This window comes from Pan troglodytes, chromosome 5 (assembly GCF_028858775.2).
Source record: "Pan troglodytes isolate AG18354 chromosome 5, NHGRI_mPanTro3-v2.0_pri, whole genome shotgun sequence".
Classification (NCBI taxonomy): Eukaryota; Metazoa; Chordata; class Mammalia; order Primates; family Hominidae; genus Pan; species Pan troglodytes.
Genome location: NC_072403.2, coordinates 144,241,714 through 144,260,582, shown reverse-complemented (window position 1 = coordinate 144,260,582; position 18,869 = coordinate 144,241,714). Strand labels below are relative to the sequence as shown.

Here is an 18,869-nt window from a genome sequence, read left to right as displayed (position 1 = left end):
ACTTATTGTAGAAATTGATATTATAAACAAATGTTTGAAGTAACGAGGCTTTTGAGATTTAGAAAAAGAAAAACTACAAGCACCTGTTGAAGAAAATGATGACAGATGGTAACATTTTTCTCAAGAATCTCCCTGCAGCTGTGCTTACATTCAGTTTTCCAAGCTCAACCAAGGTCTATTCATATCTTTTATTATACCCGTAAGAGTTTTTACTTCCTCCTGTGTAACACAGCACCAGTCAAAGATTTTATTTGAGAGAAAAATAGACTGACAATGAGTGAGAACCAATTTAACATCTGTGTCATCATGCTTTTAAACAAGAGGTCATAGCAAGGTTTTTTTGGTATATGTTATCTCAGTTTGAAAGTGACAGCAAGTACTGAGGCTATCATGCTAAATAACAGATGTCAACTTACTATCAGCTTCTAATGGCAATTTCTGTTATTGTTGCTACATAGCATTTTGAAACCTCAAGTATATATTTCATACATTTTTCAAAGCACGAAGTGTTCAAAAGAAAAAATATCTTGTGACAACATGTTTCAGGAGTAATAGTCTACGGTACAACTGAAAACTAGCTTTATTATTGGAATTGAATTATTAACTCATTTTCAGGTGTAACAAGTAATTTTTATCTAAAAATGTATAAACAGGCTAAATACATAATCAATATAATCCACAAAACCAAAAAAAATCATACCTCAGTGATGATTCATATTGAAACTGATCTAAATCAAAGTGTTTGAATTAGAATATGACTGAGAGCCACATAAAGCCATTTATATAGAATAACATTACCTCAAGTATATTTCACTTTGCAGATCATTAATACTGTATAAATGTGAGAATGACTTCTGTATATCAGCTTTTATATTTACATTTTAAAAAACATCTACTTTTTTCCTTAAATTCTTACAAAATTTATACAGAATCATGATTCTCTGAATCCTCTCCATCCTTCTTACCCACATAAAGTCTAATTTTAATGATTCTTAATTGGAGTGACTTTTATCAATATTGTATATGATATGTGTATATGATATGTTAAATACGTATATTATACAATTACATTTTTATAATGACTGTGATATCAGGCCATGACAACGAGAGTGCACAGTGATCAATATTTCTATTTTTGTTTTTTAAATCCTGGAATATAAAGCACCATAGGAAGATAGCTGAGGAATGGCCTTTACCATGAGTGCATAATAGAGCTGCATTTGATTCTATTTGCTAAATAAAATGAGGAGTGGGTGAGGATGTCATTTGGTTCTCATTCTAAAGGTGAAATCAGATGTAGTGAAAATGATGTAGGAAGTTTTCTTAAGTATCTGTTAAGTACTATACAGTATGGTTTTGTGAATATCAACTTCTAAGTGACTTTACCTGTATTCAAACTCTTAATTGGTCAATGTTTTACTGTGTCTGTTTCATTCTCTAGTATTTTTCCTAGAGGATGATAGTAACACAATACTTATCCATTGATTATCCACTTGAATAACATTTATCCCTTTGTCAGACTGTCAGGAGACTTAAATTCATTTAACACTTTTTTCAGTTTAACCAATCTGAATCTCAAGACTGATGGTTTTATTGCTGACTGTTCTTTCAGTGGCTTGCTTTTTTTTCCTCCTTCTATTTCCCTCTTTTCTTTTCTGCTTTTCATCCTCCAGGCAAGAATAGTTGAATGCTATGAAGTTTAGGATCCCAATTTTTTTTTGCCTTTTTCTCTTCTTTTACTTCATTTAATTGTGCTTTTAAGATTGGCCAATATGCCACTTCTGTTGTATAATATTGACAGCATTAAGGCTGTGTTTGATTACAGTCCATGTATTTTCTTAATACAGACAGAAGAAATAAGCTACTACTGGGGAATACTTTTGTCCCATTAAGTTAAACTATTTCTATACCACAAAGCTGTGAATATCAGATGATAGGTTCTTGTGTTTTATCTTTTATTTTCAAAATTATCTCCTTATTTAGATTTAACAGAAAGAAAAGCAGGATGCTCCTTTTCAAATACATGCATGTATTTCACGAGCATCTTCAATATGCCAGTCACTTTGTTAGGTACTGAGGATATAAATTAACATCAGAAAACCTTCTGAAACATGACTTCTCCCTCTTAGATCTATTTTTTTTTTCTTATTTATTTAAAATAGGTAGGGGATTGTCTCCTTGTGTAAAAGGATTTAAAATAGTTGTTGCATGTATAAACCCTTTTTTTTCTGAATACTAATGTCGGTCTCCTAAGATTCATGTGCGTGTAGGGGCTAAAAGGTCACAACAACATTCCCAGATTTCAGTGCCAGATGTGTCTGTATGACAGATCATGCAGACCCAAACTCATTCTAGCATCTGGTTAAACACAATCCATATCCGGTCTTAACCATGTGTAAATATAATTAAGAGCAAATGGGAACATAATTGTCTTCCCCCCTTTTTTTGTTCCATTGACAATGTAAATAAGTATTCTAAAGGCACAAATTTATAACTGAAATACTAAGATTAACTTTTGAATTCTAGGCAATTATCACATGGTTGAAAAGATAAGGCAATGCCTAAAATAGATTGCATGCTACATGGGAATGTAAATAGAGGAATAGGAATTCAGAGAGGGAATGATCACTTCTGGTTGGAATGATCAAAGAAAACTTCATAGGGGAAATAGACTCATGAGCCTTAGCAGGAAAAAGAGATTCAGTAGGTGGAGTTAGTGGAGAAGATATCTTAGTTGAATGAAGAGAGTAGGGGGGATAGGGAAGAAGAATGTGAACAAAAGCAAAGAGCTGGGAAAAGGCAGAGTAATTGAAGGGAGCAATTAGTACAGGTCCTGTGGTGAGATTGATAATAGGTAACCTGGAAAGCCAGGTTAGGCTCAATGTGAGGAAACCTGGACTCTAAATTATAGACTTTGTACTATATACTGTTGAATAAAATGCAATGACACACTGAGGGTGATTTTTCAAGGAAGACTATGACAGAGTATGTAAACGTAGAGTGTGGGAGATAGGAACAGTCAAAATGAAATAGAACTAAAAAGTAGGTTTGTTTTCAAAGGAAGACTTGATAGAAGCAGGGGCTATGTGTGGAGATGTGAGTCACAGGAAAGAAGTTAAAGAAAACTACAGGCCGGGCATGGTGGCTTACACCTGTGATCCCAGAACTGTGGGAGGCTGAGGCAGGCAGATCACTTGAGCTCAAGAGTTTGAGACCAGCCTGGGCAACATGGTGAAAACTCATCTCTACAAGAAATAAAATTGAACCCAGGAGGATGAGGCTGCAGTGAGCTGTGATTCCACCACTGTACTCTAGCCTGAATGACAAAGTGAGACCCTGTCACAAAAAAGAAAAGAAAAATAAAGACTACAGTTTTGAATTTAGATAGCTAGGAGAATGGTAGTATAATTAAAGAAATTCAGGAACACAAGTAAAATATGAATACAATTTTGGATCCATTGCATTTGAAATGACAATAAGACTTCCAAGTGAAAAATACTTTTGAATATGTGATACTGAATAAAGGTGATAATTTGTAACTATTGGAGCAGATGAGATCCCCAAATGGTGAAATATGAAGACAGAAATATAATTTTAAGGACAGAACTTTGAAGTCCTTAGTTAGAGAATGGGAGGTGAAAATAGAGTCAGGGAATAACAGAAATAAACTGTTCAAGGTGGACAATCACCTGTAGGGCTTTCCACATGGAGAATGTGCCTTGCTTTGTTTCCCGGACTTGTTCCTAAACTTAGGGGGAAGAATTCAGTCTTTTATCATTAAGTATGTTAGCTGTAGGTTTTTTATAGGTGCCCTTTAAAGGGTTGAAGAAGTGCCCTTCTATTGCTAGTTTACTGAGGGATTCTGCAGTGAATGAATGTTATAAACTGTTTTTTTTCTGCATTTATTAGGTTCATCATATGGTTTTTCTTTTTTAGACTTTTGATGTGCTAAGTCATATTGATTGATTTTCTAATGTTAAGACAACTCTGCACGATCATGCTATATTATTCTTTTTTTATGTTGCTGGCTTCTATTTGCTAAGAAATATTTCTATTTCTATTTTTAAGGAAATACCCATCTAGGTCCATGAGTGATGATGGTGTGTAGTTTTTTTGGTAGTGTCTTTAATTTTGGTAACAAAGTAATGCTGGTATAAAAAAAGGAATTAGGAACCCAGGAGGCGTAGGTTGCGGTAAACTGAGATCGCACCAAGCTGACATCATGCCATTGCACTCCAGCCTGGGCAACAAGAGTGAAACTCTGTCTCAAAAAAAAAAAAAAAAAAAAGAGTTAGGAAGTGTTCTGTCCTCTTTCATTTTCCAGAAGAAACTGTGAACAGTTGGTATTACCTCTTCCTTAAATATTTGGTAAAATTCCAAGTGAAAGCATCTTGGCCCAGAATTTTCTTAGGAAGGTTTTTACCCATGAGTAGATTATAGAGCTATTCAGAGTATCTCTGTTTTTCTGAATGACTTTGGCTGGTTTTTGTCTTGTAAGGACTTTGTTTCTCATCTAAAGGATCCAATTATTTGGCTTCAAGATAAGCATAATATTATTAACCTTTTAGTGTCTGTAGGATCTATTGTGATGTTTCTCCATTTCATTTACATCTATTTTCTATTTATTCCATCTTTGCTTTTTTTAATCTTTTTCTGCTTTCTTTTACAATCAGTATTTTTATTTTGATTCCATAAAGTAGATATTTTTTAGGATAGAAAGAATGAAAATGGGAGCTCTCATGTATCATAACTGAAATTCTCTCAATAAACTGAGATGTGTGATCATAAGCTGAGGGTGGGGAAATTTCGGAATCTTGCAAAGAGAAGGTTTAGAATATTTGTTTTGGGAGGTGTCTTCAGAAAATAGCAAGAGATTAACATGGATTTCCAGCCATTAGTGAGGGCCCAGCTGAAGTAAACATGTTAAATAATAATATTATTTGGATAGCTAAGGTGTATTATAGTCAAATCTGAAGATCTGCCTCCAAAATAGGACCTCAACGTTGGAAAATATGAAAAAAAAAATTTTTTTTTTTTTGAGATGGAGTTTCGCTCTTGTCACCCAGGCTGGAGTGCAATGGCGCAAACTTGGCTCACTGCAACCTCCGCCTCCCAGGTTCAAGCAATTCTCCTGCCTCAGCTCAGCCTCCCGTGTAGTTGGGATTACAGGCACCTGCCACCACGCCCGGCTAGTTTTTGTATTTTTAGTAGAGATTGGGTTTCACCATGTTGGCCAGGCTGGTCTCAAACTCCTAACCTCAGGTGATCCACCCCCCTTGGCCTCCTAAATTGCTGGGTAATTACAGGCATGAGCCACTGCGCCCAGCCTGTGAAAAAAATTATAGTGGAATTACCATGGTGGTTAGGTTAGTTAATATTTAAATTTTATTTCAAATAAGATCCAACCATATTTTCCTTCAGTAAGGTTGAAGATATGAGCTTCTTTTAGACAACTGCATTTTTTTTCTGGGAGTTCAGAACTTTGAAATAATTGGCAGCTGTCTTTTCTAAATGTTAAGCACTCGCTTGGTTACATAGGGCAGATGGCACAAGGGGTCATCAACATAAGTTGAGTGAAGTTTCTCTCATTTTCTAATAACTAAGTTATCTGAAAAGCCAGAAAAAGGTGGAATAGCTGGAAGGAGTTGGTATTGTTGAGTGGAAATAGAATGAGTGGAAAATTGGCAAACCAGCTGGATATTTTGTGGAAATAATGGTTTTGGAAACATATTTGCAAGACTCGGATAATTATTCTACTCTTTGAACTGATTACAGTTTGTATTGTATTGCAAAAACTGCTTGGATCATGTAATGAAATATGAGTTCAGTGAAAAGGCACAGTTAACTGATCTAAATTTCTCATTGTCTACAGACATTGTTATTTCATTTACATATTGAAAATCTATGTGATGAAAAATGGGAAAATCACAGACTCACAGGAGTATTTCATTTAAATTGCTTTCACAATTGCAACCCAGTTCTCAAAATAAGAATTTTGAGAAACCTCAACTTTGGCAGAAGAAAAGTAACATTTTATCTGAAAAACTGACATAGCTAATTTCTGGAGACAGAAAAAAATAAACAAAAATAAGCGTACCCATCCTATCCCAGCAGTGGCCACTACACTGTAGAAGAGTGAAAAAGGATCCAGACTCTGAGGCCAGAGTGCCAAGGTTTGAATCCTGCCTTTCCATTTACTAGCTGTAAATCCTGGGCAAGTCACTTAGCCTCTTTGTTCTTTGATGTCTTCATCTGTAAAATGGAAAAATAGTTTTATCTGATAGATTTGATTTGAAGATTAGTTTAGTTAATACATGTAACAGGTGTAAACAGGGCCTGGTGCATATAAGAAGCTGTAGTTATTGTTACCATTGTCAAGAAAGGTGAGTTAGACTCTGCATTGCCAATAATTTGGGGTTTTAACATACTAAAGAAAATCTAGATGTGGTACCCTGGATGGGAAACATATACACACTTATAATTACCATACAAAGGTGCTAGGAATAAAAATGCCAAATGCCATCTATTTGAGTATGACTTTTATAGACAATGGGAGGTTTTATCTTGTATATTGCATTTTCTCAGTCAAACATAGCTATAAATTCTTCAAATACAATTTTACTGTTAGCAAAAGTAATTATAATTATGTTTCAGCATGTATATTCTAAATCAACTGTACAACTTCTCAAAAATAAAATATCATCAGGTACTGAAAAACCAGAAAGGCAGTTATTAAGGCAAATTTCGTGTCTTTTATAAGTGACAAAAATTAATACTGTGATTTGGATGACTCAACAGAGTAGGCGAATGGTAAAAGGCATAAGAAGATATTTTGGGGATAAAACCAAACTATGGTGCAAAAAAGAAAATATGTATCGAACGGGCGCTAACCATGTAGGCAGTTATGACCCCGCCCAAACCATCTCATTTGTTTATTTTTCAAAATCTATAAAATAGGTATATATTATCCCCATTTTAGTAATGTTAAAACTTAAGCTTTCAGAGTTTTACTTCAACAATTCTTCAAGGCTGTTTAGGAGTACAGCTGGGAGTCACATCCTAGTCATTTTCTTCCAAAGCCCATGTTCTCTCCACTGCACTGGTCTGCCTCCCAGAAGTGACAGGTACACTGGCTGGGCGCGGTGGCTCACACCTGTAATCCCAGCACTTTGGGAGGCCGAGATGGGCAGATCACGAGGTCAGGAGATCGAGACCATCCTGGCTAACATGGTGAAACCCCATCTCTACTAAAAATGCAAAAAAATTAGCCGGGCGTGGTGGCGGGCACCTGTGGTCCCAGGTACTCAGGAGGCTGAGGCAGGAGAATGGCGTGAACCCTGGGAGGTGGAGCTTGTAGTGAGCAGAGGTCATGCCATTGCACTCCAGCCTGGGTGACAGAGCCAGATTCCGTCTCAAAAAGAAGTGATAGGTACACCGTTGAACAAATTTAGTACAAAAATTATGGCTAATCCCCCAAAACAAAGCTTCCCTAGTTTTTCAATATCGTGTAATTCAACTAGTTTTGTTTCTTTGCATATTTCCCATTGCATTTTATTTTAATAAGGATATGCCATTAAAAGTCATATTGAAACAACCTATAATCCGCACTTGCCCACGGATCTCTTTGCTCTTATGAATGGTGAAGTGGGGCTCCACCAGGAGTTGTAATGGAAAGAGTGATGACCTTAGGGCTGATTCTGGCTTTGCTGCTAACTAGTTATCAAACTTTTTTTGTATAAATGCAAACTTTGCGGTAAGACATTTCATAGTGCTATAGTCCCTCTTTTAATTTTTCCAAGGAAGGAAAGGCACACAATGGTATCAAATGTTCATTCATTCCATCTCTTGATGCTCTACGATATTATCAGTCTACACTATGCTTTCCTGAAAGGCCAGAAGTTCAAAGATGGACTAGTTTCCCAGGGACCTGATTCCCCAGTTGGAATACTCCAGCCCCTTGGAAATTCCCGGGATTTATAAAATAACTCTAGATAATAAGACTTTGTCTTTAAAGGTCCTATGAATTCTTTTCTCTCTGTATTTAGGTATCCTGATTTTTCTTTTCCATATTTTCCACAGGATTATTTTACAAATGCAAATAGAGAGTTGAAAAAAGATGCTCAGCAAGATTACCATCTAGAATATGCCATGGAAAATAGCACACACACAATAATTGAATTTACCAGAGAGCTGCATACATGTGACATAAATGACAAGAGTATAACGGTAAGGCATCTATGAGTGAATGCATGCATGAACAAATTGTATGTTTACACTTGTGAAGCACTTTAAAGATAAGAGAAACAAGTCATATAGTCTTTTTTCTAATATTTTTGAAATCTTTTTTGATTTTTTTTTAGTTTTTTTTTTTAGTTTTTACTTTTTTACTTTTTTAGAAGCCAAAAATGTGTAAGACCAAAAATTTCAATAAAATCCATTTTTGTGTGAGTTTAACATTTTGAAGATCCCTTTAAAATTTGTATGATTTAGCCATAAATACATTTTACTTTCTTCTCCATAAAGTTTGAAAATACACAACAGATAAATGTTTGAAGAAATGTATTACACAAGAAAGAATTATGAATCTGAATATTAGGATATAATTCATCTGATTTGTAATGGACTCATCTTTGTAAATTTCTAAAATCAAGATGAATAGGTGGCTGATTATAATTGCCTATTGGCATATTAAATGAGATTTCTTATTTTCAGACTTCATGCAAAAATTAATATCTTTATGTGCATTCAAATTAAATATTTAGAAGATATGTAATACTTCAGAAATTTCCATGAATTGTTTGGATTAATTTTATTTTGTGTAGACCAATACGATTACCTTTTTATTTTGTAAATCAAAGCTTCAAAAATGGGAATGTAAAAAATATGAAGCAGTTCTGATTAACATTCAGCATAAAGAGTGAACGAGGCAGAAAATATGCATGCAAAGAGAGGGATTACTTTTTAATGCAATATACAGTGCAATTATACTTTAATTGGAATAATAATTATAGTCATTTGACTTATTAAGAAAGAATATAGCAAAGAGAACATTTAAAATAGCTTTTGCGTTATTATTTATTTTCAAAGTTCTTATTACAAAGATCTGGCAAAAACACCTTTATCTGTGGGAGGATTGAACAATTTCTTTACACCCCAGCAAACCCTCCCCAACCCATAGCCCTTTGGGCAATCTCTCCTGGTTGCTCAATGGAAACCGATTTCATCTGACAGTACTTTCCATAGTTGCGGTAAACCAGTCCCTAGGAAATTCCCAGGATTCATAAAATGACTGTAGATTAACTGTAGTATGATTTAAAAACTCAGAATCAGAAATCCTTCTATATTTATATTTTCTGTAAATGTATACGTGCGACTAGGCTAGTGCCTAGGAAAACATCTACTGTAAAAGGAAAAGTATTAGGTAATTTTAATTTTTATTGTATTAATTTTTCCTTAAAATCTTCCATGGCATTTAATTTTCCAAAGTCTCTGCTGCTGAACAAGAATATTTGTTTAGAAGCTACCAGTTGCAAGGTTAAAGTTTTGGCGTGACAATGATTTATTGTTGTCATATACTTAAAAGTGTAATTACTGAGTCAATTGTCCTTCAGTATGTTTTGGAACACATAATCTTGCATGCTGAGAGATGATTCCTTCCAAAAAGTAACTCATATATTTGGATCCTTAATGACTTAATCAAATTTGTGCAATTAATATTAGAGACCATGTTGATAACTCCAAATGTCATTATTGTCTTTTCTTCACTTCTATATCTTGTTTACAATAGAGTTCTTTAAACTCAACTCAGTGGTAAGGAAAGTGCTCTCATGAGATCTAATCATGCCCATGTCTGATCCCCAGGATAGCACTGTGAGAGTGATCTGGGCCTACCACCATGAAGATGCAGGAGAAGCTGGTCCCAAGTACCATGACTCCAATAGGGGCACCAAGAGTTTGCGGTTATTGAATCCTGAGAAAACTAGTGTGCTATCTACAGCCTTACCATACTTTGATCTGGTAAATCAGGACGTAAGTGTTTTCAGGTTTTATGATTGTAGGGATGGGCTTATTGAAAGTGTATACGAGCATTTTTGCTTACATTATTGTATTCAGGAGCATGTTAAGAGAAGGTGACTTTGTGTCTTCCTCCCCTTTTTATTAAGACAGGTCCCCATCCCAAACAAAGATACAACATATTGGTGCCAAATGTTTAAGATTCCTGTGTTCCAAGAAAAGCATCATGTAATAAAGGTATGTGACTCATTCATAGGCTAAAATTAATTTGCATGAATGGAAAAAGAAATTGATGTTGTTAATATAATGAAAACAGTAAAAGTATAGAAATATTTTTCAATTATTTGAAAGTTTTTTAGAGAAAAAAGAACTGGCTTGGCTGACCTGCATACTTTTTCAAGAGTCTGAAAGCTTAGATTATATCTAATATTTTGGTTATCTCCTAATTTTACATGTCAAAGGTACAAGTTTTGGTATGCACATGAACACCGCTAATTATTATTTTAGGCAACATTTCTACAATTGGAATTACTGGAATTGCAATTTAAAATAGTATGTTTACATATTGATAAATTATACCCATAAAGGTTACATTCCTCACCAATAGTGTTTGAGAACATCTGCTTCATTGAAAACACTGGGTACTGTCATAAAAAAACAGTTATAATATTTTTTTGAAAATAGAAAAAAGAAAATTAGTGAATTTCTACAGAAATAAAAAAATACAGAATTGGGTAGTAAATAAACCCAATTTGCCTGTGCAATACAATTATTTTCCACCCTTCTGGAATGGGCCTCCCAGAACTTTTGCATCTACTTAGCGAATGAACAAATATTTTTAAAAAGTTACAAGTCCTTGGCTCCGTGCTAGTAATTGTTAATTCCACAGAGGCCAAAGGTATGATCCATGCTCTCAAAGAACTTACAGTGAGATTGGGGAGACATGGCCAAGACACAAGAAAGAATAAGATAGAATTAAATAGTGCATACAGAATACTGTAAACATTCAGAAGGCCAGATGTTGCTGCCTTTCTGTCAGTTCCCAGACTATGTAATGAAGCGATGTGGATAAGGAATGAATTGCCAGACTCTGGAATCTAGAGGGAAATACATGGGTTTGAGAATCATAAGTCCATCCTTTAATTAAACTATGTGCTCTCAGGTAAGTCACTCTGGGGTAATGCTGTAGCCTTAGGTTTTCTCATCTGTAAAAGATGGACAGCCATAACACTTTTCCTACCAACCTCAAGACATTTTAGCAGAGATAGAAACACTGAGCACATTCTATAAGTTTATTTGTGGCTAAAATTTGTTAATTTCTAATATTTTCCCTAGTTTTCTTTTGTTTACAAGTATTTTTGTTTACAGTTCTGCCTTTGGTTTACAAAATGATTCATAACTACATACAGAGGCAAAGGGAGTGGCTTTAGGGAATGTTATTGAGTTAATATGTAGTCCTAAATATTTATAGGTTATTTTTGCAAACAGGAGACTGTGACTGCCGGTGAATCATTTACCTCTGTGCAATAAGTTATTTTCTACTTTGTGTATGGAAAAGGGGAATGCAAATTCTAATTTTGTATAATTAATACCATGCCCAAGTCCTTCCCTTGTACCAGTGAAAAGTATTCCTCAGGAAAGAGAATGTTTCATTTATATGTACTGTATGTCATTTGCAGTAAATTTAATTGGAACCAGGCTTAAGAGACAAATGTAAAACTGTAGATTCAGAAATAAAAACAAATGTTTCAAACAATCGGTCCTTTATCCACTTTCTGGCAAACATTAATTGTAAATTTCTTAACCACTTACTGTTAATGCATTTTTATTCTTGCCATTGTTAATGCTAATAATTGAGTCGAATGAAATAAAATAATTATGTATGTTTCAGGGAGGTCAGTGTATGTTTCAACCCTCTATGTAGGATATTTGCTTGGTACCTCATCTTTCTTCACTAACTTTCCTATATGAAGCATATTAAATGATACTCAGATAAACTTTCCTATAAGAAGCGTATCAAGTAATTCTCAGACACATGAACTTAGAATTAAGTACTTTTGGGAATACATAGCTGTCTTCACTAGACATTTGCATTAACATGAAAGGCATTGGAGCATTTTTTGCAATGTTTGGAGGTCTTCTAGACAACAAAAGTTATTTACCTTGAGCAAAAGGGATTTTAGGGAAGGACAGTAGGTCATAAGGGAGTGCTCATACAAACTTTTGTTGTTACAGGGGACAGAGGTTTGGTGGCTAGAATTTAAAATCCTATTATTATGTGAGAATACCACTTATAGGATAGATTCCTTATCTTGCTAAACCTTAAAATATTTTAAAGTTTATTAAGTATTATGAAACATTTTCCTTGAAAATTAACTAAAATAGGATATTATTCAAAAAATAAAGAAAACTCTACTGAAAAAATAAATTCAAAATATTTAGTAATATGTAAGTGGTTTTAAGGCAGCCTTTCAAAGCCAGTTTTTATTTGCAACTTATTCAAGGTTTCAACAAAATTTTAGTGATGTAGAATTCATAAATCTAGGACTTGCCTTAAGTTGTCTGATTTCCATGCTCTTTTTTCTAGTAGAGAGGATTTCTAATAATTTAAGAAAAGTATATATTCTTTCCATAAAATCAAAGACTCCTATGTTTTGAAAAGCCATCAGTTAAGAGCTTCTCCTTATTCTTCATTTTATGTTCCATAAATCACTGTATCAAAAAGCCTCAGTCCTTTTCTTCTGCAAACAAAAAGTACTTTCACAGAAATGAGAAGATTGATTTTATATCATATTGTGTGGTGTGTCATTTGCAGTGAGTTTTAAGAATATCGATCACAGTTGAATTGTGAGAAGTCAGTTTCATTTTCTGGTGTCTAATTCACACAAAGAATTTGTTTGTATTTGCAGTTTAAATGTTGATAGTGCCTAGACCCACTTATCTGTGGTTCCATGGGTTAAGTTGCCTATGGTCAACTGTGATCTGAAAATATTAAATGGAAGATTCCAGAAATAAACAATTCATAAATTTTAAGTTGCATGCCATCTTGAATAGCTTGATGAAATCTTGCACTGTCCTGCTTCATTCCAGCTGGGACGTGAATCATTCCTTTGTCCAGCATATTCACACTGGAAACGCTGCCCATCCGTTAGTCACTTAGTAGCCATCTCAGTTATTAGACTTACTCTTGCAGTTATCAGATTGTCATGGTATCAGAGTTCTTGTGTTTAAGTCACCCTTATTTTCTTTAACAATGCACCCCAAAGCACAAGAGTAGTGATGCTAGCTAGCAATTCAGATATGCCCAGGAGAAGCCATCAGGTGCTTCTGTAAGTGAAAAGGAGAAAGCTCTCAACTTAATAAAAAAAAAATGATAAGGTGGTTAAGACCTATGCTAAGAATGAATCTTCTCTCTGTGAAATTGTAAAGAAGGAAAAAGAAATTCATGCCAATTTTGCTGTCTCACTTCAGACTGCAAAAGTTATGGCCACAGTGCATGATAAGTGCTTAGTTGAAATGGAAAAGGCATTAAATTTGTGGGTAGAAGACATGAACAGAAACGTGTTCCGATTGACAGCAACATGCCGCACTAGAAAGCTTTGAGCCTATACAAAGACTTCAACAAGGGATTGCCTGAAATGAGCGACACCAAGCCATTTACTGCAAGTGAGGAATAGTTGCAGAGATTCAGGAATATAGATTCTGATCAGTAGTAGCCTAATACTATGTCACAATACCTACGTTATTCATTATGCTCCATCTCATTATGTAGGGATTGTATCATCTCGCATCACAGGAAGGGTGAGTACAGTATGATAAGATATTTTGAGAGAGAGAGAGAGACCACATTCACGTAACTTTAATTACAGCATATTGTTATAATTGTTTTGCTTTATTATTAGTTATTGTTGTTAAGCTCTTACAAGAAAGTATTTGGAAATCTCCTAATTTATAAATTAAGCTTTAATGCATGTATAGGAAGAAGCATAGTATGTGTAGAGTTTGTAGTTTCTGCCATCCACTGGGGATTTTGCAATGTTTTCCCCTCAGATGAGGGAAGACTACTGCATACATTTTATACTTATAATAACTATAAGACTAAGCAAAGAAAATATATCAGTAGTTTGATAAGAATGACTAAATTTAAAAATATTTATTACATTTAAAATTTAAATTTTAACCATGTAAAAATTATTTGCTTCTAAAATTATAAAATAAGGTAAATAATCTCTAAAATGACTAAAATATAAAATAAACATAAATGATTTTATCTCTAGAAAAGATAGGATTATAATACAATTATTGGCTGTTGAAACTCGTTTGTGATCTCAATTTATTGATTTGTATTTTGATTCTTAAAAAAATGTTTAAAATTGTGGCTTGAAAATGTGGGTATTATCAGATGACAGCATATCACATTGCAGGTGAATATGGAAATTGTAGAAAAGAATATTCTTGGTAATTTATATTTAAACTGTACTTCTCATGTGAGATCATCTCTTTGTCAGGTACTCGAGACCACTCTGCAGCCCACCTCTCCATATTTCAGCATGACTCTTTTTAAGCTTTATTTTAGATGTGACTTTACAGTAAATTTAAAATTTTTTAAAGACGGTTGATTCTACCACTCTCTTTAGTCAACAGTAATGGCATTGCCATGACTATTAGTCGTGGTTGGATATACTTTGCTAGAAATGGGGGTTATTGAATTGGCTTAACACACTGCTTTTTTTGAGGTGCTTTTATTGTCTGGGAATTCTCATAGATGAACTACACTCCTAATATATCTGTTTAAATGTGATGTGTCTCATTCCATTTAATAGAAAATTTGCTGATGGCCTATTATGGCAAAGGGGAGAAAAAAGAAAAACAGCCAGCCAAAATCATCATCCCTTAGTCCTCTCTCCTTAAAGGACTAGCTCCCTAAATAGGGAGGCAGTACACCTCATACTACAGTAGGTGGGTTCCGTGACTGGATGGATAGTTCAGGTTTGAATTCCTCCTTTCCATTTATTAGTCATGTAACTTACAGAAAAGTTGTTAGCCACACACAGTTCAGTATTTTCATTTAAATGGAAATGGTGCCTCCTAATGGAATTGCTTACATTAAGGATCAAACAGGAGTTGTTGTTTTTTAAGCACTTAGCACAGTATCTGACACTTACAAAACTATTAATAAACTCAACTATTATGATCAGGCAACTATTTATTTTCAATGTTGCTCCTTGAATGACTTTTCATTGAAAACTCCCATTTAGTGAGAAGGCCCGGAAAAGGATGCAGTATCAGGCTTAAAGGCTGACCATTGCTGGGTTTTAAGAGAGGATTATACTTACTAGTTGTGTGACCTTAGGCAAATCAATTTACCTCTCTGTGCCTCAGTTTCCTCCTCTGGAAAATGGTGATAATAATAGTTCTTACCTAACAAGATTGCTATGAGTATTAAGTGAATCAAATGAGTTTAATATTTATAAAGTATTTACAACAGTGCTGGGAACATAATTTCTGTTAAACAAAGTAAGTAAATTCAATAAAATTTTGTAGATCACTAGCAACACTCAATTGCTAATCTGTTGATCATCTTGTTAGGTTTCCGGATTACAGAGGGATCCCAAACAAGTCAACCCTTTCTAGGCAGTCAGAGTTCCAAAGAAAACCTAGTTTGTCCATCACTTCATTTAGGGAGGTCACCTTGAAAATTTTCAGCTTTGGAGAAATGTGAAGTTGAGGTAAAACACTGTCATCATCCTCTTCATCATCAATTGCTACAGGAAGAGAAATGCTATGCTTTATTACTTGATACTGAACAGAACATCTTTTTTTTCCCATGAAATATCCATGCTTCGGTTCTCTTCTATTGGTAGCACTCATAAATCTCAATGATTTCATTTGGGGAGTGTTTCCTAGAACATGAAAAATTTAAGAATAATTGACATTGAATAGCCGTGGAATGTCCTTGAAGCCAGATTACTGTAGAGCCATGAAATAGCCACTCGAAAATTGATTTTCCTATAGTAGGCACCTAACATGAACGTTAGGCTTAATAGAACATGTCAAATGGACATTGCTGCCTCTTTTCTACTGTGCTCACTTAAAAAGACACAGTCAAATGGAAAACCTTATCATTAACACGTTTCTGAAATGTTAAGTGCGATAGAGGGTTTCTATTTTCTGAGAATGTGTAAGTCTTTGGGGTTAAATTTAGTAAACTGTGGGAATTTAAGCATTCTCAATGTCAAACTACATGCTTTTATGGCTGTCAGAATTAGCTCTTCTCTGACAGTATATCTCTTTCCTTCTTTCCTGAAATAATATTTCAAGACATATTTTAATTGATGCAGTTTTCCCCCGATGGAAACAGCATTTTGGTTTGTTGTCAGCCTGCATTTGCACAGACTGCCCTGTCTAGTTCTCATTGTTTTTTCATGTGTTCACCTTCTGTTTCACTTTTTCATATGGGAGACTAGGTGTTTGCTGTTAACTACTGACTTAATGGTTATTTGTGTTTTTAACCCATATCCATTCCAACTCTAGAATTTTTTCTTCTTACTTATTGATGTTTCCCTTCTATCCTTTCTTATTTAACTCTATTTATTTTCTAAAGGCAAATCTTTGGATTTTTAGCTAGATTCATGTTGAAATAAATTAACTTTCTTAATCTATCTTATACGAAAATACTTTCCATTTCTTTTAAATATTTTGCAACACTCTATTTGGTTATTAAATTATTAACACCAATGGATTACCCCTGCACCTCTGGGTTTTGTCATCAATTGATAAAATAGATGATTCTTGATCTTCTAGAGAAAAAGTTATGCTATAAAAATCAAAAGAATCTTTTCCTTTAATAATTTGTGTTACAATGTTTAAGGATGCCAAAAATTATTCCTCATTTCTAAGTGTATTGTAAGTTTTATCTATTTTTTATCTACTAGACAAGAGATGAAAATACTGGGGCATTTACTGTGGCTGAAACTGTAACTTTGTACAGAAAAAAAGTTGGTAGGAACACTTCCCCTGAAAGTAATGATTTTACTCAAATTAGTGCATTTGAAAGACTGCTGACTTAGATTGTTCAATGTTGTAAAGTTCATTCAAGATCCTCTTGAGTTACATCTACTTCATGGAAACACTGGAGATCGTCTAGCTACATGGGTGTTCTTATTAGTCACTTGAGAGTACAAGGTAATTAAATTTGCTTTGAAAGCATGTCTTTTCATGGAAGTGATTTATTGCCAACTCTGTCACTAATTAGCTTTCTGACCCTAGAGAAAGTACTTAACCTTGCCTGGTCCTCAAATTCCTTGTCTGTAAGATAAAGGGATTGGACCAGATGACCTCAATAGGCTCTTTCTACTTCTAAATATCTGTGATTTGACAAAAACAAAAAGAAAAGTCTGCACTGGGATTTGGCTGCTGCCCTGTGGTCTGAGTTCCTGACATGCATGCTTTTCAGTCACAGGGCATGCTGAGGTGAAAATACTGAGTACGCCACTGCCTCCCTTGAAGTTAAAAGGCCCCTTTCTTTAGCACCTCGAGCATGGACTTGGAGGATAAGTTTTGAGGCATCTTAGTCCTTTCTAGAGCATGCCAAAGTGCCCCCAGAATCCCCAGGAGAATCCAGAATGTCTAGAGACATGTGTGGCTGCTTGGTCTGTTGACAGAAATACTTGATTTTTTAAAAAGAGGCTCATAGACTTTCTTATTTCTGGGCTATACAACACTCACTTTTTGATCTTTAAATTCCCATGCACTTAACTAAACTTGTTACTGATATTATTTAATGGCTATTAAGTTTTGGGAACAGCTGGTTCTAACCACAGAAAGGCTGCAAATGTAAAGTATTCACAACAAATCAAATTCTGAAACCACAAATCTTTATAATATCCATATTATCTAGTGGTTGTACCATGGCCTACAGGGTCAGAGCAACTGGTTTGAATCTTGGCTCCTCAGCCTACTAGTGTGGAATCCAGGGCAAGCAATTTAACTTCGTTGAGCCTTAGGTTCCATCTGTACATAGGGCTGATAACCATATTTGCCTCGTATGTTAGCTGTCATCAAATGAAGGCAGTATCTGTAGAGTGCTTATATGTTTGGCAATGTATTAGATAGCTCAATAAGTACTGGCTATATTCCCAATTTGCTTCAGTTTTCAGATACCTCTTAAGTCACAGAGATAATGTCATTTTAAAATAAAGATAAAAATTAGGAGTGCCAGGGTGAGCAAGACTTTACTGAGATAAGTTGGTGCAGTGTACAAGAATTGGCTCTGGAGGTAGTTAGCAGTTGTGTTCAAACTCTCTTTCTCATTCACTGGATAACCTTGGGAAGACTAAATGCTCATAGCTTGCATCTTGACTTGCAAAGTGAGGAAAATAATTTTCAGCAAAGATGAAATGAAAACATGTGAAAACACCTGTTGCATAATAGGCTCGTCGTTGCTTGTTTTCTTCCCTTGAAGGGAATTATAGAGATGAATGACTAAAACTTCATCTAGTGTTTTCTCATTCTTGGAGTCAGGGCTGCACTGAAACAATGGTAGGCAGTAAGTCTATTTTATTTTGAAGAAAAGATTCCCTGGGAATTAGATTTCATAGCTTGCTTCCATTACTCTAACCCAAATGAAATTTAAGCTAATTTCCTCCTGTTCTTGTCTAAGTAAGGATGAAAACCAACTGGTGACTATCCTCTGGGAAATAATCTTTGACATTCTTAAGTCACCCATTAGTCTTCCATTCTATGGCCTTAAAATAATGCCATTTTCAACTGACATGAAACAATTTTTTTTTATTTTTTAGTTTTTCTTCTACCACCCAAGTCTACTCCAACCTTGTATATCTTTTTCAGGTAGT

At 34.7% G+C, this 18,869-nt stretch overlaps 1 protein-coding gene across 1 annotated transcript in view; it reads left to right on the top strand.

Annotated features, from left to right (window-relative positions):
- MOXD1 (monooxygenase DBH like 1) overlaps positions 1–18,869 on the top strand; it is a 104,372-nt gene that overhangs the window by 18,351 nt on the left and 67,152 nt on the right. Inside the window, exons 2-4 of the mRNA XM_527504.8 lie at positions 8,080–8,226; positions 9,862–10,029; positions 10,168–10,251. Coding sequence (XP_527504.4) covers positions 8,080–8,226; positions 9,862–10,029; positions 10,168–10,251 — 399 coding nt within the window. The remainder of the gene's footprint in view (positions 1–8,079; positions 8,227–9,861; positions 10,030–10,167; positions 10,252–18,869) is intronic.